The sequence below is a fragment of the Terrapene carolina genome, unplaced genomic scaffold (assembly GCF_002925995.2).
Source record: "Terrapene carolina triunguis isolate 2854851 unplaced genomic scaffold, T_m_triunguis-2.0 Scaffold139, whole genome shotgun sequence".
NCBI lineage: Eukaryota > Metazoa > Chordata > Testudines > Emydidae > Terrapene > Terrapene triunguis.
Window position 1 is genome coordinate 4,213,443 of NW_020664490.1, and position 26,613 is coordinate 4,240,055.

The 26,613-nt window shown below is 44.5% G+C and overlaps 1 protein-coding gene across 2 annotated transcripts in view; it reads right to left on the reverse strand.

Annotated features, from left to right (window-relative positions):
* Window positions 1–26,329, reverse strand: part of LOC113405053 (ubiquitin carboxyl-terminal hydrolase 12-like) — a 74,948-nt gene extending 48,619 nt beyond the window's left edge. The window contains exons 1-3 of one of the 2 annotated variants that reach the window (XM_026653481.2): window positions 26,187–26,329; window positions 9,257–9,337; window positions 2,016–2,229 (exon numbers count right to left, since the gene is read on the reverse strand). In XM_026653481.2, the coding sequence (XP_026509266.1) occupies window positions 2,016–2,229; window positions 9,257–9,337; window positions 26,187–26,234 (343 nt within the window). In that variant the 5' untranslated portion in view covers window positions 26,235–26,329. Of the gene's footprint in view, window positions 1–2,015; window positions 2,230–9,256; window positions 9,338–26,186 lie in introns of those variants that run through there. The other variant, XM_026653482.1, reaches the window with a different exon arrangement.
* Between the last annotated feature and the right edge of the window lie 284 nt (window positions 26,330–26,613).

Here is a 26,613-nt window from a genome sequence, read left to right on the forward strand (position 1 = left end):
AGGAGAGCTCCGGGGAGGCACGGACCTGGCCGAGCGGCTCCCTCCGGCCCGGGCTGAGCAGCGCCCGGTGGCCCCATTGGCTCCGGCCCTGGCCCCAGCGCCTCGGGCTCCGGGGCACCAGCCCCGGTTCCGGCCGAGCGCGCCAGCCCGGCACCAGTGGCTCCGGCCCGGCTCCGGCCCCAGGGCGGCGGTCCCAGCCCGGCCCCAGCCGAGCGGCGCCTGCTGAGCACCCCCAGCCCCAGCTGCTCCTGCCCGGCCTGGCTCGGGCCCCAGGGCTGCGGCCCTGGTTCCGGCCGAGCGCACTGGCCCAACCCCAGCCGAGCACCTCCGGCCTGGCCCCAAGCCCCGCGACCCCGGCCGGAGCTCCGGCCGGAGCGCAGCCCGATTCCTGGGCTCGCTAAAGCCGGCCCTGGTCAGGGGAGGGATGGGGGGAGTGGATGGGGCGGGGCAAGGCAGGGGCGGGGCTAGAGCAGGGCACCTCCCCCCCCCAGGGGCCTTTTTTTTTTGCTTGTGGAAATATGGTAACCCTAGTGAAAAGTGGTATTTGTATGTTTGTTAATATCACTTTTCACTGCCTCCCAGCTAGCTAACAAGTCTGCTGCTGTGAAAAGTGATATTAACAAGCATACAAATACCACTTTTCACAGAAGCAGATTTATTAGCTAGCAAATCTAAAAACCAAAAACAACCAAAAAGGCAAAAGAAACAACAAAAAACAACATGAAAAACTCCTTATTTGTGTTTCTATTCTGTTTAGGTCCAGTAAAGAATAGAGACAACTGTACATTATTTTTATTATTGAGTCTGCAAAAAAAAAACCCTACATAAATAAATTACTATGATTTGGTCATGTATACAGTAACTCCTCACTTAAAGTCGTCCCGGTTAACGTTGTTTCGTTGCTGATCAATTAGGGAACATGCTCGTTTAAAGTTGTGTAATGCTCCCTTCTAACGTCGTTTGGCAGCCGCTTGCTTTGTCTACTGCTTGCAGGAAGAGCTGCCCATTGCAGCTAGCTGGTGGGGGCTTGGAACCAGGGTGGACCAGCAACCCCCATATCAGCTCCCCCTGTCAGCTCCCCGCTCCCTTAAGTTCCCTGTGCAGCAGCTGCCTGCAGTTCAGCTGTGTACCTCCCCACACTGCCATGTGCTGCTCCTGCCTTCTGCCTTGGAGCTGCTCCCCGAGACTCCTGCTTGCTGTGTGTGGGGGGGTGTGTGAGAGGGGGGCTAATGTCAGGGTGTTCCCCTCCCCCTGCACCCCGCTTACCCCATCTTCAATAGAGCAGGGGGGACACACCAGGGCTCAGGATGGAGGGAGCTTGTAGCAGCTGTGGTCTCAGCAAGCTGATCTAGTTAACAAGGCAGTGTACTTAAAGGGGAAAGCGCATATCTCCCTCCATTCCTGCTACCTTGTAAAGTGAGAGACTTAACCCTTGAGGGCTCAGCCAATTGCTAGTTCATCATTTAGCAGTAAGGGAAATATCCCACTCTCTGACTCCTCCACCTCAACCAAGCTTCACAATCATCATCACTGTGTACCAGTATTAAATTGTTTGTTCAAAACTTCTAGTGTGTGTGTGTGTAAGTAAAAAATACAGTCTTGTCTGGTGAAAAAAATTTCCCTGGAACCTAACCCCCTCATTTACATTAATTCTTATGGGGAAATTGGAGTTGCTTAACATCGTTTTGCTTAAAGTCGCATTTTTCAGGAACATAACTACAACGTTAAGTGAGGAGTTACTGTATGTGCATATTTATTTGTTTTTCCTAAAGTTAATTAAGTATTTTAGGAAAAAAATGTCATAGCTGCCACTGCACTCTGAGGCCACCAAAAAACTGTTGTGAGAATCCCAGAGTATGTGTCGTCTTTTCTGTCTTTTACAGCACCGAGCATGCTGCTTGTACTTAGCAAATATATTTTACATTAAAAAAAATATTTCAACCTTTCAATTTCAGTATTAAGTCACAATTGATGTAATTAGTATACACAGAATAAAAGAAAAATTAAGAAGGTACCATTTTCTTTTCGTAATCTTGTTATAAACTTCTTTGGAGGTATTACTCCAACTTTTTTCTTCTGTGTAGCTATGCTGTGGAAGAGATCAGCTAAGCATGTAAGGAGGTTCTCTTTTTTTCTGGGTTGACTCTTGTATGCTAGGACTTTTTCTCGAAATGGTCGACAAAAATAAAGTGCCTGAAGAACTGAATTGCAGTAGCACGTGTTCCCAAACTATAACATAAGAAAAAAAAAATTATTACCTTGTATTGTATTTCTACAGTGATGCAAGGTTAAAAAAACTAAATATAAACATACAAGCAAGGGCAAATTTTCTGGAAGGCATTTCTTGTTGATTTTCAGATAGTAAAAAATCTCAGGCAGCAACATAAATAATGGGGAGCACTCCAGATAATTTGAACTTATACTAGATTGTGTCTTCCTGTTTGTAATAATTGGGGTATGTATGTGTTATCAATGCTTTACAGTGCTGTGGAACTGTAAAGTATTCAATAAGTGCTCAGCATTTACCTAGTGCCAAAAATGTACACAGCACAGTATAAAGAGTAAACTGAAAAAATGAGAATCTCTGCCACATATATCAGTCAAAACACCACTCAGTACAATAAAGAAAGAACAGTATAAAATGTAGTGTTTATGGCTGAAATTCTTCATGGTACAGGTAGGTGGGTCTTCAAGAAAAATGCATGGTCCTGGGCAAGTCTCCCCATCTGTAAAATGGAAACATCATATATCTGCCACACATGGATTCTGTGAAATGTAGTCAATTTGTACAGCATTTTAAAAATGAAACATACTATTTTCATCATATAAATTGTAGGATCATAGAAATGTAAGGCTGGAAGGGTCCTCAAGAGGCCATCGAGGTCATCCTCCTGAGCTGAAGCAGGACCATGAATACCTAAGAGTACCCCTGATAGGCGTTGTCTAACATGCTCTTAAAAACCTCCAGTGAGAAGGATTCCACAAGCTGTCTCGGCAACCTATTCCAGTACTTAACTATCCTTATCATTAGAAAGGCTTTTCTAATATCTAACCTAAACCTCCTTTGCTGCACATTAAGCCAGATACTTCTTGTCTTACCTTCTGTGGACACAGAGAACAATTGATCATCATCATTATAGCAGCCCTTACCATACTTATCAGCAACCCCCACCTACCTCCTTTTTCTAAAGACTAAATATACTCTATTTTTTAAATCTTTTCTCATAGGTCATGCTTTCTAAACCTTTTATCATTTTTGTTGCTCTCCTCTGGACTCTTTTCAGTTAGTTCACCTCTTTCCTAAAGTGTGGTACCCAAAACTGGATACACTATTCATCACAGAATATTAGCCTTTTTTTTGCAACGGCATCATACTGATGACTCATTCTATTTGTGATCCACTATAACCCCTAGACCCTTTTCTGCAGCGCTACTGCCTAGCCAGCTATTCCCCATTTTGTATTTGTGCATTTGAATACTTTGCACGTTTTTATTGAATTTCATCTTGTTTATTTCAGACAAATTCTCCAAATTATCAAGGTTCTTTGGAATTCTAATCCTGTCCTCTGTAGTGCTTGTGATCCCTCTCAGCTTCATGTCATCTACAAATTTTATAAACATATTCTCCACTCCATTATCAAAGTAATTAATGAAAATGTTATGTATTAGTGCATGTTGGTAGTTGGTTTCAAACTATAGGGATGTACTATGATAAAGCCACTAATACAAACAGTTATCTAGGGACAAGTTGAGAGCATGTTCTCAACCCAGAATGGTCTAAAAGTTCCTTAGTCATTGCTTTGGGAGTATGGGGAAAGTGATTGCCTTTGGCAGTTCTCATTTGGGACTGCATGACCAACAAAACCACCATATACAATGCAGTCAGAAAATTGGAGACCAAAGAAAGACATCTGGTTTCCATATTTTCAGTTGATTTCAAGTACAATTATTAATAGAATATATATCTATTGTTAAATGCTTTAAAGAGTCACGGCTCCTACAATTTAGAATATAGGTAATCAGGATGAACACAGCCCATTTAAAAAAACAAAAATAAAACCAACCCCAATTCCCTACCCCGTCCCCACCCCCAAGATTATTCTCCAGGAAAGGCTGCTTGCAGTTGCTCAAAGTTTTTAATATTACATGAAAGATACTGATCACTTTATAATCAAGAATATCCAAAACAATTGAATTTTTGTTTAATTAAAAATGTTCATTTTATATTTAATCAGTGAATTTCAAATATACCTTTCAAAATTTCCTACAGAAATCAGAGCAACAAAGTTGTAGATAAAAGGTTTCACAATTTCCAGATTGGAAAAGTATACACACTGGTGACATATTAATTGGAAGAGTAAAACACATAGAAGGACAGAGAACCAAAATGCAGAGTGAGCAGGAGATATTAAAGCTATGGGCCAAACTGAAAGAGATGAAATTCAATATAAATCAAGGTTAAATTATACATCTATGGAAGGAAAAAGCAGACTGACTCTCAGCTTTTCAGAGTCTCTCTCTGATCAATTTTGAGAGACAAGGGGGCAACTGTAGATCGCAAGCTAAATGTTAATTATTCATATTATTATTATTTGTATTATCATAGCACCTAGGAATGCCAGTCATAGACTAGGACCCCACTGTGCAGCAGTGTTGTTTACAAAGACCACCACATTTGGGGAACCACATGTACAGGTAGAGAAGAAATACAATGAGACCATACCTACGCTACTGGCTATTAGTTTGAGCTCCCATTTTCGGGAGATGCTAAGAAACTATAAACAGGATAACAAAGTGATACATGGATTAGAGGATGAGTCAAATGAAATGAGCCAGAGCACACTAAGTTTATCTAGTCTGAAAAAGATCACCATATGCTAGTAATACCTTCAAAGTCACAATTTAAATGAAGGTATGGAACTGTTTCATCTCAGGGCAGATATACACTAAAGAGTTAAGTCAATCTAGCTACGTCCCTCAGGGGTGTGAAAAATCCACACCCCTGAGCAACACAGTTAAGATGACTTAAGGCCCCATGTACACAGAGCTAGGTCGATACAATAATTCTTCCATTGCCCTAGCTATCGCCTTTCAGGGAGGTGGATTACTTATGTCAAAGGGAGAACCCCTCCTATCAGCATAGGTAGCATCTACACTGAAGTGCTACAACGGTGCAACTCGGAAAGTTGTGCCACTGTAGAGTTCCAAATGTAGACAAGCCCTCAGATGATATCAGGAATCTGAAACTAAGAAAAAGTTTAGCCTAGATATTATGAAAAACTTTACTGGACAAAGACTATCAAGATTTCCTCAGGCAGAACCATGAAAATTATTTACCGTTTCATCGTTCACCACAGGGTTCTGAATATCAGCAACGAAACTAACTAGGAGAGCTCTCCTGTTGGCATAGAGCCAGCTTTTTAGTTCTGTGGTGGGTCACAGCCTGGTGTCACTTGTGAGATACTTTCCCCCTGAACCGGTCAAAACATTTGCTGTATGCCTTCCCTCCAGTTCTGCTCCTGCCCAAGGTCTTGTCTAAGATCAAACAAGATGGTGCTCACATCATACTAAAAGCCCCAGCACAGCCTCACCAACATTGGTTTTTGTCTCTACTAGTCCTATCAGTCAGAATCCCTATGATGCTTCTAAGAAATGCGGATGTGGTCTCCCAGGACAACAGCTGCTCCTCCATCTGACAGCATGGATGCTAAGTGGCTAACTTCCTTGGAAAGTCTTTGCTTTAAAGAAGAACGCCATGCAAGCCAAATGGATGGGCCCAGACTTCTTTGATATTTATATGGAGAGTGAGGTCCTAGGATGACCAAAGCCTCTGTGTCTGATGGGGGCCTAAATGAGCCACAAACACTCGTGGGTTGTTATGAGACAATGTCAGGAGAGGAAAAGGCCCATGTACACCACAGTGCAAAAGAACTGTGGCCAGTTTAATAAGAAACACTCAAGAGAGAGAGGAAAGTTATTTGGGAAAACCTGATTGAGACAGGACCCACTGAAGTCAGGCCTGCGTAAGGTTACCATCAGAGGCAGTATGCCTTTAGATGCACGTAGACTGTCATTTTAAAATCTTTTTTCTCTAGATCCTTTACTCCCATTGCAAAATAAACAATATTTTTGTTTTAAGAGGACTGTTTTATCACCAGATACCACTGGTCACAGACTCCTGAAATGAAGAACCACAGGTTTCCAAATTCAGTCAGACCTGCTGGGTAAGATCAGTTATTACACACAGAATCATAAAAATGTACATCTGAAATGGACCTCAAAAGGTCATCTAGTCCATCCCCCACATGTTAAAGCAGGACCAAGTATAACTAGACCATCCTTAGACATTATACTATATAGCCCAGGGCTTGCTCTAAGAGTGGGAGAACTGCAGAATTCCACCCCAAAATAGGTAAAAGGTAGAAAAGCCATTAGTCAAAAGCCACTTGAGGGACTGCATTCAGAGAGACAAGAAAGGGGATAGAGATGCAGCTGGCCTTGTAATCATGACATATTAACCAAAACTTCTGGACACAAGTTAAGGTTATTGCGTGTTGCGTGTATGAAAAATAACTGGGTCATCACAACATAAATCAATTTTGAGCTACGGGTAAACAAGCAATGACATAACAAACCCTCTCTCTGCAGAGAAGCAGAATAAAGACTATGAAACAGTTATATTTGTCAATGCAATGGTACCCCTGAGAAAAAGATGAGAACATTTTTGAAAACTTTGAGGGAAAGAAGTTTACAAGTGTAAGATAGCTTGTAGAACTGACAACACAAGCACCAATACCTCACTATTATTGTGTTTCATTATTTCCCAACTAAATTAATACCAAGCTGAAAGGAAACTGTTTCATCCTTCTACATGAAATAGGAAAAATGGTGATTTAAACTCATGCATGGTCTGAACACATCTAGATTGCATTTAATCAGCAGGCATTCTTGTTGGCCTTCATGAAATGTAAATAATGGAGGGAAAGGGGAGGGGCACCCCGACCAGGGGCTACCACCTTTCACTGGGCTCCAACTTCTAGTCCGCCAGGCTGGAGAAAGACCAGACTTCCTCTTCCCCTGCACGGCCCCTCATGGGGGGAGATCAGACCCACCTCCAGGTATCTCTCCTGGCTGCAGAAAGCTCCAAGCCTGCGCTGCCCTCGGAGTTGGGCTCTGAAGGTAGCAGCTACAGCGCTTCCTGGAGCTGGGGAAGGTTCCTGGAAGTGGTTCTGATATCCCCCATACTGCTGGGAGCGCCCAAGCTGGAGGCTCCTAGCTATTAGTCCAGGCCGGGCTGGGGAGGGACAGGACTTCTTCCCCTGCACAGCCACTCTGGGTGGTGGGGGAGGGGGGAAGAGATCAGACCCACCTCCAGGTACCTCCTCCGGCTGCAAGAAGCTCCGCAGCTGAATAAGCCTAGCTCTGAAGGCAACACAGCTGTGGAGCTTCCTGCAGTCGGGGGAGATACCCAGAGGTGGGTATGATCTCCCTCCCGAGCAGCCATGCAGGGGAAGAGGAAGTTCTGCCCCTCCCCAGCCTGGCCCAAACTAGCAGCTAGGAGCCCCCAGGTGGGGCACGCCCAGCGGCACGGGGGAGATCAGACCCACCTTCACCTCCAGGAAACTTCCCCAGCTACAGAAAGCTCCACAGCTCTGAAGGCAGCACAGAAGTGAGGGTGGCAATCCCCCCCAAAACAGCTTTTCAACCCCCATGACCCTCTTTTGGGTCAGGACCCCTACTATTACAACACCGTGAAATTTCAGACAAACATCTGAAAATGTGAAGTTGAACAATTTTAAAACCCTGAGGCCGTGAAATTGAACAAAATGGACCGTGAATTTGGTAGGGCTATACTGTCAGACTCACTTTCTTAAAGTGTAGCAGATCTGTGGAACATATCCTAGCAAGAAGCAGAAGATTACACTACAGTAGCAATTCCTGTTAACAGCAATTAAAAATAAACTTACTTCTTTAAGAAACAAAGCATTGTGGCCTATGTTTATTCATCTTTTTTACTACTGTACATTCTGAAACCCACAACCATTTTAAAATATCTTTAAATCTGTTCAGCTGCAACTAGACAACTAAAAATATCCACTGTGTTTTTAGATCTGTGTGATTTAAATGCTCCCTCAAATCTCTCTCACAGACCCTGCTTTCAGACCAACAAGGAAGTTTTAAAACTGCAACAACACTTAGTTTCACACAGAATGTTTCCAAGATGGTAGCAATTCCAGTTGGAACGATCAGAAGCATTTCAATGTACACCTCTACCCCGATATAACGTGACCTGATATAACACGAATTCGGATATAACGCAGTAAAGCAGTGCTCCGGGGGGGGGAGGGGGCTGCGCACTTCGGCGGATCAAAGCAAGTTCGATATAACGCGGTTTCACCTATAACGCGGTAAAAATTTTTGGCTCCCGATTACAGCAGAGTTGTATTATTTTTCCCATTTGCTTTTTTAGAGTGCATATATTTAAACATAAGCCATTGTGCTTTCATTTAAATATGCTTCTTTTCCAATCTGAGATTCTGCCACCATCTTAGAACAGCTGTGTGGTAGACTCCTGTAGCTCATGCAGAAACAAGCAGCATTTGGTGCTCTGGTCCATTCAAGGTGAAGGTGCTATATTATATTACTGTTTGTCTTTACAATGCCCTCATCACCAAGAAACAAAATTTAAAAACTCTTACATCACTTCAGGCAGTGCTACATAAGTCTTCTAATGAGATGCAGTTTTCACAATTTGCCAACTGTCAGTTATGTAATTAAATTTTATTACTGAATAGAATATGCTGAAAATTTCCAGTCTTGCTCTCTTTTTCGGGCTGAATATATTTTGAAAGTTTCAACAAAAACTGCAACCTTTATTCAGGCATTTCTGCACTTCTGAGTGCTTTAACACAGCAACCATAGCGGTAAGATTTTTTGTATGTAATTATTTATATAGACTGTGATAACAACCATAGCATGCTATGTACTTTTCTACTTTAGAGTATAGTAATCTGAAAAAGTAAAAGTTTAAAGATGAGTAAAATACAAGAAACATGAGAAATAGTGCTATATTTATTCTAACATATATACATACTGTACCTTTATGAGATGCTTAACTTTTAACATTAAGTTTACAGCAAGTCAGATTTCAACAATTTTTTTCCATTGACATCATATTAGTGTCATACACAATTTGCTCCACCTCAGTTCTATCACTTAGTATTTCAAAGCAATCAAATTATCAATTGAAACTTACGTTAACTAAACCAAAATAGTGCTCATTGACTGGAAACTGTTCCGGACCAATCTCTTTCTCTAAAGTTGAGGCATTGGCGCCCTGGAAAATAAAACAATGCAATCTTAATATTCACAGGTTCTATGGTTCTACCTATCTATTTATAGTTCTAGCTACGTCCACAGTGTAGACATGTAGTGTAACTAAAGAAGGAAAAATTAATTAAATGGCAGTTTCTACCAGGATACAAGGCCAGCTCTGCAATGGTCAATGTGAATAACTGCACACACAAATGGCCAGTTACGCATCTAACTGGTAGCGTATGCACAAGTGAGGCATGCAAATACATACCCACGGTTCTGAAAATCTGCGTCAAATGTCTAATATGAACAACAGTCACTTGTTTAAAAACAAAAACAGGTGCTCAATTGCTTTTGAAGTAGGATGTATTAATGTGGAGGACTGTCAGCCTCTATACTTGGAATTAACTGCCTATATTCCACAGTGCACATTTATTCTACCAAAATTAAGTAATTGTTTAAGGCAATTTTAAACCAAACAAATTGAACATACCGGAAAAGCTGACTGAGTTTGAACTTTCTGATCCATCAAAATAAATAAATAAATAAATAAATAAATAAAAGTTTTGGTCAGGATTTGGTACTTATTCCTAGGCACTCCATAACCTGGGGCTGATCCAGCCAAAACAAGCATGCACAACTTTCAGGCCATAAATACTCTGGATTTCCTAGACTCTGTAACAACAGTTACGCCTTAGTCAGGTTAAGAAAGGCAAAGAAATGCAAAAAACAATGGATTAGGTGTCTGTCCTGCCTCCTTCCCAGGGGGTGGTTTTTATGACCCAGCCCAGTCATTATATATGGCAATTAAAATTTTGGCAATGATTAGAGAGAGAACTAACTGAGTATGCTTAGCTAGTCCTAATTAGCCAGCAACACAGAAAAAAGTAGCCATTTTAATTGTTGGTGTTTTTCTGGCTGACACCTCCAGAATGGAACTTAGTCAGGGAGAAGAATTAAATTGCCATCTCCCCCCCTCCCCCCACCCATACAGCTCTTAAAGGAGGCAGAACATCTAGCAAGTATTCCTCAGACTACACCCCATTAATATTTTTAAAACTCCCAAAATATAGCATCATCTAACCTCTCTTGCACCAAGACAGACAGGATTATGTTATATCATTTTACAATCCCTTAAAAGATATTTATTTCTGTGTATGTTCTGGTTACTTCACCTTTAGTATGATATTTACTGACCTGCAAAAGTCACATGTATTTTTGAATAACTATAAATAAAGCACACCAAAACAGTAAGACATTAGTTCTTTTCTGAGCAGCATTTGCACGCATCTATCATTGCAAAGCAATGGACCTCAGGCCACATGACTTTTACCCATTTCAGAAACAATGAAATGCCTGGAATGTACTATTATACCAGGATTACATTTTACAGAAGTTAGGGAATGGAGATCATCTACAAGGCGCAAAGAGGCTTGTTTGTTTTATTAATATTAATATTAACATTAGAATTCTGCAATCTTCAAATTGGTTTTCTATAAAGTTATATCATCTTGGCCTAATGATCGCCATCTCAGCACTAACATGTGGGAGACATTATGGTACAATATGAAGCAGTAAAGGCTGGAACTGCTGCAAACTTTGTCAAATAAGGACAGAATATAATGTTGCTGCTTATTTTGGTGATGTTTTTATCTGGCACACTTTTCTATTGGACTCTGTCACCCTACTGCTTCCCTCACCTCCAATACACCAGTTCCCGTCAACAAAGGAAGTTAGGTTGGTTTAGCATGATTTGGCTATCACTTATCACCTTATCCTCTAGGTCAATGGTTCTCAAACTTTTGTACTGGTGACCCCTTTCACATAGCAAGCCTCTGAGTGCGACCCCTTATAAATTAAAAACACTTTTTTATATATTTAACATTATAAATGCTGGATGCAAAGCGCTGTTTGGGGTGGAGGCTGACAGATCGTGACCCCCCAAGAGGTCCCGACCGCCAGTTTGAGAACCTCTGCTTTAGGTGCTTACAATTTAATAATTTGTTTCAGTATCTTTCTGGGTAATGAAGTTATGATGACTGTGTTTTAATGGCCTGAGTCTTCCTTTTTCCCTGCTTTAAAGATAATAGTAGAGCTCTGCTATACTTAAGGTTAAGACCAGCTTCCTGTTTAAAGCTTGACTGTTCCAAGTGCTCTAAAATCCTTACGGTTACTCGGATTGCCTTGAAATCTGTGCGCCTCATGTGGGTTCAGTGTAGGGTCAGTAATCCAAATTTGGGGCCATTTGGATAAACTCTCTTTTTGGAAGAGTTGTTTCTTAAAGTTGACCTATTCTGGCACACAGAGATCAAGCCAGTACTCAGATCATCACATCAGGATCTATGAAGCTCAAGGGTTACCCCAACAGAGTGCATGGCACCCCCCAGCCCTTCTGGGGGAATCAAATTGGAATGTTATTTAAAAGAGAGTTTGCTTCTCCAGATAGGCCCACTCCAAGCAGTTCTAGTGCTCACACATCAAATGGATTACACTGTGCACAGGTAGAGAGAGCAGCTAACAATCTGAAAAACTCTCTCTACATCACAGAACCTGTGTGGCTCTGATGGTATGTTACAGTCATCAAATCCGAACACAGGATAATTTTGCTGTAATGTGGCTCTGTAAAAGGGTTTTTTTCATTCTGGGGAAATGTAATCAGAGTACAACAAAAATTTCAGAAGGCACTGAAACTACTTTTTGAAAAGAAAAACTACACAAGCAAATGCTCGCTAGGAGGGCAGGATGACTGGGGTGAAAGTAGGTGGGAATAAGGGGAGTGGATCTGGAGGAGGGGGCAAGTGACATGGGGACTGGGGAAGAATAGGGATAGGAGTGCCTGTCAGCTCTACACTCCCCTCCTGAGTGTGCTACAATATGGAAGCCCCCAGCCCATCTACAGGGATATAATCCCCCCCTTCCCCAAGTGATCTGGAAAGGCTTGCCTTTCTGGGGAGGGTCTGACCCCTCTCCTCACCCCTTCATGTGAGCTGGGATTTGGGGGTCCCTGCTCCCCAAAAGTATCTGAGCCTCACTCCCTGCCCTGCTGGGTGAGGGCCAGAAACTCAGGGGTTTGATTCTCTCCCCCCCGCTTCCTGACACCATTCATGTAAGCTGGAATACGGGATGTCTTGTCCCTCTAAGGGCTTCAGGGCCCATCTCACTACCCCCTCGCATATAAGTCAGGATCTGGGAAAGCCCTGCCCCTCTATGTGGGGAGCTTCGAATAGGCATGCTTGGAGCATGCACCAAGAACACATTGCTGATGCTGGGGTGAGGGGCTGAGAACAGACATGCTTGACGCATATCACAGCCTCTCCAGCATTGCGTAGAGCGGATGGGAACACTCACGGATATAAATGGAGTAAATCATAGAATATCAGGGTTGGAAGGGACCTCAGGAGGTCATCTAGTCCAACCCCCTGCTCAAAGCAGGACCAATACCAAACTAAATTATCCCAGCCAGGGCTTTGTCAAGCCTGACCTTAAAAACTTCTAAGGAAGGAGATTCCACCACCTCCCTAGGTAACCCATTCCAGTGCTTCACCACCCTCCTAGTGAAAAAGTTTTTCCTAATATCCAACCTAGACTTCCCGCACTGCAACTTGAGACCATTACTCCTTGTTCCATCATCTGCCACCACTGAGAACAGTCTAGATCCATCCTCTTTGGAACTCCCTTTCAGGTAGTTGAAAGCAGCTATCAAATCCCCCCTCATTCTTCTCTTCTGCAGACTAAAGAATCCCAGTTCCCTCAGCCTCTCCTCATAAGTCATGTGCTCCAGACCCCTAATCATTTTTGTTGCCTTCTGCTGGATTCTTTCCAATTTTTCCACATCCTTCTTGTAGTGTGGGGCCCAAAACTGGGCCTCTCTCACCAGCCTTGTTAGGAACTACACATTGCAAACATTTCAAAGCATGACCATTATCACCGCTCCACTATAACAAAATGTACAGGAGAAGCACTTAGATATCACATAGTAACTGTGTAGCTTAGTGGAAATACCACTAGACTGGCCTGGATGATCTTGGGCAAGCCACATCACTTCTCTGTGCCTCAGTTTCCCATGTGTAAAATGGAGATAATAAGAACATAAGAATGGCCATACTGGGTCAGACCAAAAGTTCATCTAGCCCAATATCCTGTCTTCTGACAATGGCCAATGCCAGGTGCCCCAGAGGGAATGAACAGAACAGGGAATTATCAAGTGATCCATTCCCTGTCACTCATTCCCAGCTTCTGGCAAACAGAGGATAGGGACACCATCCCTGCCCATCATTGCTAATAGCCATTGATGGACCCATACTCCATGAACTTATCTAGTTCTTTTTTGAACCTTGTTATAGTCTTGGCCTTCACGACATCCTCTGACAAAGACTTCCACAGACTGACTGTGCATTGTGTGAAGAAATACTTCCTTTTATTTGTTTTAAACTTGCTGATTATTAACTTCATTTGGTGACCCCTAGTTCTTGTATTATGAGAAGGAATAAATAACACTTCCTTATTTACTTTCTCCACACCAGTCATGATTTTATAGACCTCTATCATATCCCCCCTTAGTCATCTCTTTTCCAAGCTGAAAAGTCCCAGTCTTATTATTCTCTCCTCAAATAGAAGGCCTTCCATTCCCCTAATCATTTTTGTTGCCTTTTTCTGAACTTTTTCCAATTCCAATATATCTTTTTTGAGATGGGGCGCACACAGTATTCAAGATGTGGGTGTACCATTGATTAATATAGAGGCAATATGATATTTTATGTCTTACTATCTATCCCTTTCTTAATGATGCCCAACATTCGGTTAGCTTTTTTGACTGCTGCTGCACATTGAGTGGATTTTATTTAGGGAACTATCCACAATGACTCCAAGATCTTTTTCTTGAGTGGTAACAGTTAATTTAGACCCCATCACTTTATATGTATAGTTGGAATTGTGTTTTCCAATGTGCATTACTTTGCATTTATCAACAGTAGCTAGAACTCCGGACTCAAATCCAAAAGACCCTTGGCTTACATTGCAGCGTAGACATACCCTAACAGCTAACTATTCTTTAACCTGTTCTTTCCCTAGTCTAGCCTATATTCCTTCCCCCTTGTTGCTAATATTATGTGTGTTAAGCATCTGGTCACACACAACCTTTTTAGTTAAAACAAAAAAAAGCATTAACAACTTCAGCTCCTAGCCTCAAAGTAAAAGCACAAGGCATTCCTGACCATCCAGCCTTAACCAGGGGTGAAAGTAACTTAAAGGACTTGCCGGTACTCCGGAGTCCTGCAGAGGGGCGTGGCCTCCACCGGAAGAGGCGTGGCCTTTAAATCCCCAGGCCCTTTAAATCAGGATTTAAAGGGCTAGGGCTGTGGTAGCAGCAGCTGGGAGCCCCAAGCCCTTTAAATCACCCCCTGAGCTCCCAGCTGCAGAGGTGTCTGGGAGCCCTGGGGTTCGGGGGCGATTTAAAGGGGATGATTTAAAGGGCCCGGGGGCTCTAGCTGCTGCTACCGCAGTGGAGCCCCGGGCCCTTTAAATTGCCGACAGAGCCCCGGGGCTCCAGCAGCAGGGCCCGGGGCTCCGGCTGCCGCTACCCTCCAGGGCCCTTTAAATCGTCTCCGGAGCCCTGGGGTAGCGGCGGCAGGTCTCCAGTGGCTATTTAAAGGGCGGCAGCAGTGGCAGGAGCCCTGGGCCCTTTAAATTGTCACCCGAGCCCTGCCGCCGCTACCCCAGGGCTCTGGCAGCAATTTAAAGGGCCCTGGGCTCCAGCCCTTTAAATTGCTGCCTCAGAAAGCCGGTCCACCCGGGTATGGCACACCAGCTCTTGCTGGCAGGGGTGGCAGGTTTGTAGAAATTTTGGTGGTGGGCCCAGAACCTGCCCCTGCCCAAACTCTGCCCCCCCCCCGCCCAAACTCCACCCCCCACCTGCCCAAGGCTCTGGGAGGGAGTTTGGGTGGGGGAGGAGGTCTGGGGTACAGGCCCTGGGCTGGGGCAGGGGTGCAGGAGGGGTGCAGGGTGCAGGCTCTGGGAGGGAGTTTGGGGATGGGAGGGAGTGTGGAGGGAGGGGGTGCAGGGGTGAGGGCTGTGGGGTGTGGCTGGGGACTCAGGGCTGAGGCAGAGGGTTAGGGTGCATGGGGACGAGGGCTCTGGCTGGGGCTGGAGATGAGGGGTTTGGGGTGTTGGAGAGGCTCAGGGCTAGGACAGAGGGTTGGGGTGCAGGGGGATGAGGGCTCTGGCTGGGGATGTGGGCTCTGGGGTGGGGCAGGGCTGGGGATGAGTTTGGGGTGCAGGCAGGCTGCCCTGGGACTGGAGCCAGAGAGGAGGACTCCCCCCAGCCCTCTCCCTACCGGCAGCAGCGAGCTCTGGGGTAGGGACCCCCTTCTCCCCCCCAGCAGCACACTCACCCCCCCACTGTCACTGCACGTGCTCCTAGGGCCCCTCTCAGGTCTAGGAATCCCCCTCGCCTCCCCTGTGGTGGGTGCCATGCCAGGGGGGCTGCCATCACATGGGCACCTCCTCCCCTGCTGCTGCCCCTCACTGTAGCCTCACTGGGGGTGGGGGATGGGGCTGCCCCTTGCCCAACGTGGGGCAAGAGCGGTGACTGCGGGCAGGGGGGGCGGCTGTACTGGTGGAGGGTCCCACCGGAAAATGAAAGGATCTGAGGGGGAGGGGCAGCCTGAGGGGGGGCACTAGGACCCTGTGGTGGCAGTTAATGCAGGCAGGCAGCATGGAGCTTCAGGGGAGACACACAGGAGGGGACCCAGGGAGGTGCACGGGGGCAGCAAAGGAGGGCCAGCCCACACTCAGGGGAGGCACGGGGGGAGCAGCAGGTGGGGCCAGGGGGGAGACCCGGCCCCGAACATTCGTGGAGCCGGGCCCCCGGACCCTCAATATTGCTGGAGCCAGGAGGAGGAGTCAGAGGGAGAGAATGCTCCATTTTCTTGCTGGTACACTGCTGCACCTTTTCTTACCGGCCCGTACCAGCTTACTTTCACCTCTGGCCTTAAGCATTTGCTGTAGTGTTCAGAGGCAGCCTCTCTGGCTGTTCACAATGTTCTGAAAGTCTCTGCACCTCTGCCCATCAGTGAGGCTCACTCCCATTGAAACAGTTATCCCATTAGGCAGATATTGCTCAGCAGACTCCAGCCTAGTCATCAGACACCAGCATATCCCTTTCAGCATTCTGAATACACATTCCACTGTTCTTCTCCAGCAACTCAGGGTATAGCTGAACAGCCCCTTTCTCTATCCAAATGTCCAGTTAAAGGCTTCATACACCAAGGAAGCTAAGGGTAATCTAAGTCTCCTAGAAGGACCATGGGAATCATACCACCATTAACATCCAGAGTGGTCCTGGGAGGACACACGTTTTGATTAAAGAAAACAGGTCTGAGTTTCTAAAGATCCTAGCAACATGGATCTTTCAGGACCACCTTACATCAATATTGGCAAACCTTCCATGGTGATCAACCATATCTGAAGCACCATTCAGATATACCCATTTCTGAATATGAACTCTGGTGTGGGAGGCAAAAGAATATGCACAAGGGTCTCATTAATGGCCCCATTATAATTCAGGAACCCCAACCATGCAAACCCATCAATAACCTCATGTGCACTACTAAGTGTTATCACCTGGGGGATCAGCACTTTAATGCACTGCACATCTCCATGACAACAGCCGCAACAGTACCAAACTGATTAGCTACTGACCAACTGGGTATAGTTAGCTTCCAGATGGCGATGGTCACAAACTTCTCCATGGTAAGAGGAACTCTCATGTTCATACACTACTGCAGCAGCTCAGGGGTGAGTGAGTTCCATACAGATCTCTGGGAAAGTGGCCTATATCCTGAAATTCTATCACAACTATTGGTCATCCCAGGTCTCCAGCACTATGCTTTCACACCACTCAATTCGTTTCTCAAGCCCAGACATGGTGCTCCTCCAAGTGAAGCTGCCCCAGGAAAAGTTCATCCACCGGTAGTTGCTCAGTTTCATCCTCCTCTACCCAAATTGGCTCTGCAGCGCAGTAGCTGACTCCCAAAGCCATCTGACTGCATGACTACAAATACAGCATTAATTACTGTAACAGATATAACAATATCCTGCAATATCCTACACAAACCTTATGGAATTAAGTTAAACCTTATTGAACTAAGGATTTCAGGAGTCAATTGAATTACAAATGCCATTGTTTATGTGCTATTGTGGAACTGTATGTAATTTTTCTAGGAGATGTGACTAATGCAATCTCTGGGCAGCATTAGGAAAGGACTTTTTGGGAAAATACACATGAAATGGATTTCCTAGGAAATACTTGGGGTGAGGGGAATGAAAATGACCCATCCCCCTTCTGAAGCTTCACCTTGGGCAGAAAAATCATTGTCTGGCTGATTACCTATTCACCATCTCTTCAAAGGCCCAAATTATATAAATGAATGACTGTCAGAGTCATGAATGTGCTTGTTCTGAGCTGAAGCTGTGATGAACTAGTAACCACAGGCAAAAACCCTGTTTTGGGTTTGAAAAACTAATCACCTACCAGAGCCCTTGCTAGACTGCAGAGGGGAATACAGGTACTGTTACCCTGAACTGTGATTAGTACTACTACAACTACTACTGACTGTCAGGATCATGGCATTCAGCAGCATTCCCTGCATGCTGCCTAACAGCATTTTGAAAATGGTGCTGGCTCATAAAATACAGATGTATCATGGGATGCCAGAAGAGGAATCATGGGAATATACTAATTTCACCCATAATTCCAGATGCTTTCAGTAGATTTCCCACAATGTGCAGCAAGGAAAATAATCCCAGAATACACACAGAATTTCACACAGTTTCCCAGTTGCTTACAAAACTGTTCGCTAAAGAGCAGAAATATGCTGGAGATCAGAACTCCTCGATTCTATCACTAGCTCTGATAATGTAGCTTCATTGCAGAATTAGCCTATGTTATTCTTACTCAGGTGTTGCCTGAAGCCCCCTTCCATGCACACACAAAAACCTCTCACATGAGTTAAGTAATGCATTCAGTCCAAGTTAGCTGGCACTGCTTGGGGGTGTGGGTTACAGCCCCGGTTACGCATTCACTTGGGCTAGTAATCTGCCCACTTGGCAGCAAGGATGCCAGTTAAATCACTTAAGTGCATATAGTCCTTAAATGCCTTCTCACAATTACTCACATACACCCAAAAGGACTGACAAGTTCTCCCACAATTCACTGGGAAAGACTCACAGAGCAGCTCAGCTTTCTACAACACAAACGAACCACAGAATATGACCCCCAGAAGTCCAAACAACACACACAGAAGAGTGCAGCACCAGTGAGGACACAGCAATTAGGGCAGAGCTTTACAGTGTGGCCACTGACACCTGGGCTAGGCTAACATAGGTGCCAATAACCTGGGTAACTCTGAAGTGAATACATACCCTTAGACATAGGATGACCAAAGCACATTCAATTGGAAAGGCAGTGTGGTTGGGTTTTATATCTGACAGTGCTTGTAGAGACCTTATGAAACCTCTTTTAATGTACCTGTAAAACGGGATGGCAGTTCACACAGGATGACTGCTTTCTAGGATTCATAGACTTCGTCAATAAGAAGGATAACAAAGTGCATGGAAATATAAGACAGTTAATAGAGGTCAGATTTGAATGTATGGTCTCTTCTCCCCCAGCTCTTTCCCAACTTCCCCCTAGGCTACAGGATCTTTTGGGGGAGTGAAGAGTTAGTGAGAGACACACACACACACCTTCCCCAAACAGCTATCTTATATCATCACTATTAAATACAGTATGTTCATCTTGGCACATTTCTTTTCCATTATGGGGAAAGAGTCACAAATTATGACACAGACAAACACTACCTATAAATACAAGATCAGTTATAAATAACTAATCTTGTGGTAATCAGCACACAAGAAGCAAAGCACATATCCAGAATGCTCGCTACAGGGGTCTGAAAAAAAGGGGAGAATCTTGGGGGGGGGGTCGAAAAGGGGAGATTTTAGAAGACTTATTATAGAATCATAAAAAAAGTATGGCTGGAAGGGACCTCAAGAGGCCAAGGCTATAACAGGGATCAACAAAAAAAAAAAACTAGAAAAGTTCATGGAAGATAGGTCCATCAATGGCTATTAGCCAGGATGGGTAGGGATGGTGTCCCTATTCTCTGTTTGCCAGAAGCTGGGAATGAGCGACAGGGGATGGATCACTTGATGATTACCTGTTCTGTTCATTCCCTCTGGGACACCTGGCATTGGCCACTGTCGGAAGACAGGATACCGGGCTAGATGGACCTTTTGTCTGACCCAGTATGGCCACTCTTATGTTCTCATATGTCATCAAATCCAGTCCCTTGCACTGAAGCAGGACACGTAAACCTAGACTATCCATGACTGGTGTTTATCTAACCTGTACTTAAAAACCTCCAGTCATAGGGATCCCATCACCTCCCTTGTAAGCCTATACCAGTGGTTAACTAACTTTAAAAATTACAAAGTTTTTCCTAATATCTAACGGACATGGAGAACAACTAATCACTGTCCTCTTTCAAACAGCTGTTAACATATTTGAAGACTTGTCAGGTCCTCCTCTCGGTCTTCTTTTCTCAAGAATAAACATGTTTAGTTTTTTTTAAACCTTTTCTCATAGATTAGGTTTTCTAAACCTTTTATCATTTTTGTTGCTTTCCTCTCAATTCTCTCAAATGTATCCACATCTTTCCTAAAGCATGGAGCCCAGAGCTGGACACAGTACTCCAGTTGAGGCCTCACCATTGGCGAGCAGAGCAGGACAATTACCTCCCGTGTCTTACACACAACATTCATGTAGATACACCCCAGAATATTAGCCTTTTTCACAGCTGCATCATACTGTTGGCTCTCAATCAATTTGTGTTCCACTATAACCCCCACATCCTTCTCAGCAGTACTACCACCTAGCCAGCTTTCCCCATTTTGTTAGGAAGGAAAAGTCAAATGCACAGCTAAGTGCTGTACTTGTCCTTACTAAATTTCATCTTATTGATTTCAGACCAATTCGCCAATGTCATTCTGAATTCTAATCCTTTCTTCTAAAATCCATGCGACCCCACCCAGCTTGGTATCATCCACAAATTTTATAATCATACTCTCCACTCCATTATTCAAGTAATTAATGAAACTACTGAACAGTACCTATGAACTTCTTGCTGCCAACTGGCAGAGGGCACGGAGATACATAGGGCAACTGGAATTCCTTGGATTCACCAAAAGGGGTCATGTAAGGTCTCTTATGATATGTAGATATGGAAAACGTGCAAGAAGTATATATGCTGTATACATGCTGAAAAATATATTCTGTAGGCCTTGTAAAGACAGGGCATGCTACTTTTGAGTGACTTGAGACAAACTTGTCCAGACAGGAGGTGGAAGACATTTATCTCCCTGGTGGACCATTGTGTATTATGTTTCTTATTATAGAAATCTATTAGCATACTGAGTCAAATGCTAATGAAGAGCTTGCGGAGACTTCAAAAGGAAACTAAGAGGAAGAAGTAAACAGCGGGAGGGAGGGGGGTTTAGGGTTGGGGGGGAGAGAAGACCCTGCTTTCATGTGAAGATAAAAGATCTGGTCTGGTCTATCTGGGGTGCAGAGAGATGCCCTGGCATCCTTCAATCTACCAAGACAAGTGCCAGCAGGCTTTATCTTATCAAAGGGGGTTCTCAGACATCCTGGTTGAAAATGCTGAGGAAAGGACATAAGGTAAGCTATCTTGTTGGAGACAGGAATGTCTTGTGAGTTAAATTTCAACTCTCTTTCTAGAGTTATGATTTTGTTTTATATGTAACCATTTGTTTCCAATATTCTTACTTTCTATCATCTAAATCTCTGTTCTTTGGTAATAGATATATTTATAGTGAAAACAAGAATAAGTTTAAATTTGTGTTAAGAAAAGTGTCAATCCTGAATTAAAACTAATAAACTTGTGTTGCTATTCCTTTGAGAGTAGCAAATCTGAGACTTCTGAGAGTGTTCAGTGGACCAGGGCCTGGGTGCTCAAAAGGGATGCCTATCGTTAACCTTCACAGACAGAGACAGGCCTGCTGAGGTGTGGAAGTTAGTGCTCATGTTGCTAGAGGATGTTGGAGTCAGGGAGCTGATCCACAGCAGGCACAGACAAGACTTCCTCTTGTTAAAGGCAGGTGGAAGCGAGGTGCCTCATAATTCTGGATGCTCTTGGGAAGCATTACAGTACCACACTCAGGGCTGACCCCTGTTGGACCCCATTAGATAAGCCCTCCCAATTAGACAACGAACCATTGATAACTACTCTTTGAGTACAATTTTTCAACCAGTTGTGCACCCACCTTCTAGTAATTTTATCTAGACCAGATTTCCCTAGTCATCTTATGAGAATGACATGTGGAACTGTGTCAAAAGCCTTACTAAAATCAAGATATATCATGTCTATTGTTTTCCCCCTATCCACTAGGTTTGTGACTCTGTTCTTGACAAATCCATATTGACTATTCCTTATAATCCTATTATCCTCTAGGTGCTTACAAACTGATTAATATTTATTCCACTATCTTTCCATGTATTGAAGTTAAGTTGACTGATTTATGATTCCCCAGGTCCTCTTTGTCCCCCTTTTTAAAGATAGGTAGTAGGTTTGCCCTTTTCCAGTCCTCTGGGATCTCACCTGTCCTCTGAGTTCTCAAAGATGATCACTAACAGTTCCATGATTGCTTTGGCTAGCTCCTTAAGTACTCTAGAGCAGGGAAGCGGCGTGGGCCAAGGGACTTACTAGCCGCCCTTCCTGCAGCCCCCGTTGGCCTGGAACAGCAAATCGCGGCCAGTGAGAGCCGCGATGGGCCGAACCTGCGGACGCGGCAGGTAAACAAACGGGCCCGGCCCGCCAGGGGCTTTCCCTGAACAAGCGGCGGCCCTAGATTGAGAACCACTGCTGTAGAGTGAATTTCATTAGGCCCTGCTGACTTGAATATACCTAACTTATCTAAACATTCTTTAACCTAGTTTTTCCCTATTTTGGAATGTGTTCCTTTCCCCTTGTTAATATTGTGCTAAGTATCCAGTCACCCTTAATTTTCTAGTGAAGATTAATGCTTATTTTGTTAAACTCAGTAAACACCTCAGCCTTCTTGCTGTCATAGTTATTAGCGTGCCGTCCCCAGAAAGTAGAGTACCTACACTTTCCTTTGTCTTTCTTTCAATCCTAATGTATTTAAGGAACCTCTTCTTATTGCTTTTTATGTCCTTTGCTAGGTGTAATTCATTTTGTGCCCTTAATCCTTAATTCCACCAGGATTGCAACAATTTCCACCTCACCATCCACCTCACCCTGGACCAGTCCACACAAGAGATCCACTTCCTAGACACTACAGTGCTAATAAGTGATGGTCACATAACCACCACCCTATACCGGAAACCTACTGACTGCTATACTTACCTACATGCCTCCAGCTTTCATCCAGATCACATCACACAATCCATTGTCTACAGCCAAGCTCTAAGATACAACCGCATTTGCTCCAATCCCTCAGACAGAGACAAACACCTACAGGATCTCTCTCAATCATTCTTAAAACTGCAATACCCACCTGGTGAAGTGAAGAATCAGATTGACAGAGCCAGAAGGGTACCCAGAAGTCACCTACTACAAGACAGGCCCAACAAAGAAAGTAACAGAACGCCACTAGCCGTCACCTACAGCCCCCAACTAAAACCTCTCCAGCGCATCGTCAAGGATCTACAACCTATCCTGAAGGACGATCCCTCACTCTCACGGACCTTGGGAGACAGGCCAGTCCTCGCTTACAGACAGTACCCCAACCTGAAGCAAATATACACCAGGACCTACACACCACACAACAAAAACACTAACCCAGGAACCAAACCCTGCAACAAACCCCAGTGCCAACTCTGTCCGTATATCTATTCAAGGGACACCATCATAGAACCTAACCACATCAGCCACACCATCAGGGCCTCAGTCACCTGCACATCTACTAATGTGATATATGCCATAATGTGCCAGCAATGCACCTCTGTCACATACATTGGCCAAACCGAACAGTCTCTACGCAAAAGAATAAATGGACACAAATCTGACATCAGGAATTATAACATTCAAAAACCAGTAAGAAAACACTTCAATCTCCCTGGTCACTCAATAAACAGACTTAAAAGTGGCAATTCTTCAACAAAAAAAACTTCAAAAACAGATTCCAACAAGAAACTGCAGAACTGGAATTAATTTGCAAACTGGACACCATCAAATTAGGCCTGAATAAAGACTGGGAGTGGATGGGTCACTACAAAAACTAAATAAATTTGTTAATCTCTAAGTGCCACAAGTACTCCTCATTGTCTTTACAAAAACTTATTTCCCCTTGCTAAATACTCACACCTTCTTGTCAACTGTTTGAAATGGGCCATCTCGTTTACACTGGCCTCATTAGCACTAAGAAAGTGATTTCCATTCCTTCTTGTCAACTGTTGAGAATAGCCCACTTCCAACTTAATTGAATTGGCTCGTTAGCACTGATCCCCCACTTGGTAAGGCAACTCCCATCTTTTCATATGCTGCGTATTTACACCTTCCTACTGTATGTTCCACTCCATGTATCTGATGAAGTGGGGTTTAGCCCACGAAAGCCTATGCCCAAATAAATTTGTTAGTCTCTAAGGTGCCACAAGGACGCCTCGTTGTTTTTCCTATTCTTCCTATTTTATCTCCGCATCAGAAGAGTTTGCAATTATGCCTTCACTACTGTCCCATTGAGAAACAGCCAGCTCTCCTTAACTCCTTTATCCCTTATTCTCTCTGTATCAACCCAATTTTCATCAAGCCACCATGAAAGAGTCAAATTGTAAATGTAAATTTTGAATACTTTTAATTTTTTTTACAAAATAAAGATTTAAAACACCCCTTAAACTAAGAACTTTTATCTCAGCATTATAACTATACTGTTGGGACCAGCTTCAGCATAATGTGTGCATTAATTTACACTATGATTGTAAATAAGATCCTAGATTACCTAGTAAATTTAAACACAGCAGCTTTACAACGGGTATCTTCATCTAGCGGTCCTATCCCAAGATCCTAATAAAGCACAGACATTTCAAAATTCATTTTAAATTTTATAACGGCTTTATCCCAAAGCACATCATGAGTTAATAAACCATACGACTGAACATATGTACCCGATGTAAAAATGTCTTAGTTATGTATAGACATATATTTTAGTTCATCGTGAGATTTAACTGAAACAAAATGGCTTAGGTGACAACACAGAATGTAGAGTCCTCTCCTACATCACTTGTTCAGATCCAACCCATACCTGATGACTGTTCAGTAGCTTACCTGAAAGTACTTTGTGTGCTCTCTCATACCACAAACATCTGTCACTACAGTAGACTAGCAACCGTTACTGGCAATTTTAGCTGACATAGCTACAGAAAGTAATTCATTTAAAATAGTTTGGGCCTCCTTTGAAACTTTTGCTTGATATATTAAGACAATAATACAGAAATTCATAAAAACTGCAGAACAGTCTCCCATGGGAAGTGGAGGAAGCCCCACTGCTTGAGAAGTTTATAACTAGACAGAAAAAAGCCTAGAGAAAGTACTGTAGGGAATGATCCAATAGGTCTCTCCCGACTTCTGCAATCTCTAACTTCTAAATTCACATTTTTGTGCTCTCAAAAGGAGATGTGTACATAGCTCCTTCATTCATAGTACAGTTTTACAGAAGAGTGGAATGCAAGATTTCCTACAATGGTCTGCCAACGTGCCTCATTTCTGAGGAGAGATTATTTCTACAGATTAGAGGATAGCTTGGTCTCAAAGTTCAGCACTCTCAAAAAGCACTAAATTCATAATTTTTTTTAGTTAGAGATAGAAAAGTCCAATTAGTGTGCTCATAACTCTTTCTTCACAAATAATCAAGGATGAAGTCCAATTAAAAATAAACACTGAAAGATGTGTTCCCATCAGGACTTGGACCAATGCAAACAGTTCAGACTACATACCAGTATGTGTGCCATATTGCACAAGACTAACTACACTGGGTGCTAATGCAGCTTTTAAGGGTAACCAAGGGTGCACCAGACTGCCACTGTGACATGACAACCAAGCCCACACAACATTAGTGAGGCATTATGTACTAACTACTGATGACAAAAAAATATGATGCGGAGTTGGGGGTGGGGGGAAATCAAGATCTCTAGAAAGCCTATACTCAATAAAAACCAGCTTGAGCAAATATTTTAAAGCATCTGCAAGATTTCCAGTACAATTTTGAAAAAGACTTCTCTCTACTGGTTAACTAATGATTCCTAGTTTCCTGTGTGGTTATTTAAATCAAGTTTCACCATATGTCCATATTACGCTTCCCCACCCCCATTGCCATTAATGCTTGCCTCAATGCTGCATTCTCTAAAGCCGATTAACTACACCCAGTTTTTGATTCCCACCCTCGCTCCCTCCCACGGCGAGCGGCACACTCTTCTACATGAACACACAAAACCCAGGCAGAGAGGAAGCACCGCTCCGAGGAGCTCGGTTTTCGAACCCAACATAACCCGTGTCACCTGTTTGCAAGCGAAGGAAGCGCCCCCCTCACGCCCTTTCCCAACACACCCGCCCCCGCAGCGCACGCGCTACCTTCCGTCCCAATTCCAAACCCACCCCCCGATTCAGTGCCTGGCTCACCCCCCACCCCCCTCCGCGAAGCATGCACAGGCGCCCCAGAACCCGCCCCCTCGAGCCCGCCTCGCCAGGAGGCTCCCCCTCACACCCGGCGCCCGGCCCCCTTATATCACCTCCCTCCCCCACAGGCCCCGCGGGTGCCCGGCCGGCCCCCTCACTCACCATGGTACAGATAGAGGCGATTTTGGAGACCGTCATTAGGATTTCCATCCGCCCAGCGCCATCTTCCGCCCACTCACAGCGCCGAGCCGGGGAGGGGGCAGCCCCCGCCGCCCCCACCAGCCGCTGCAGCGGGACACGTACCCCGCGCGCCAGACCCGCCGCCCCAACCGCCAGGCGCGCGGCTCTACGAGAGGCAGAGTCTAGAGCGCGAGACCCTCACCCCCCACCCCGCGCGCGGGCACAGATCGCGAGCCCACCCCCGCCTTACGCCGGCTCCCTCTGGGCCCTAGCGCACTCCCGGCTTTAGCGCCGCCCAATGCCTGCCCTCTGCTTCCTCTCGGGCCTTTGCACCGCCCACTCGAAGCGGCTCCCAGCACCGGGCTGTAGCACCGCCCCACATTGGCTCTCCCGGGCCGTAGCGGCGCCA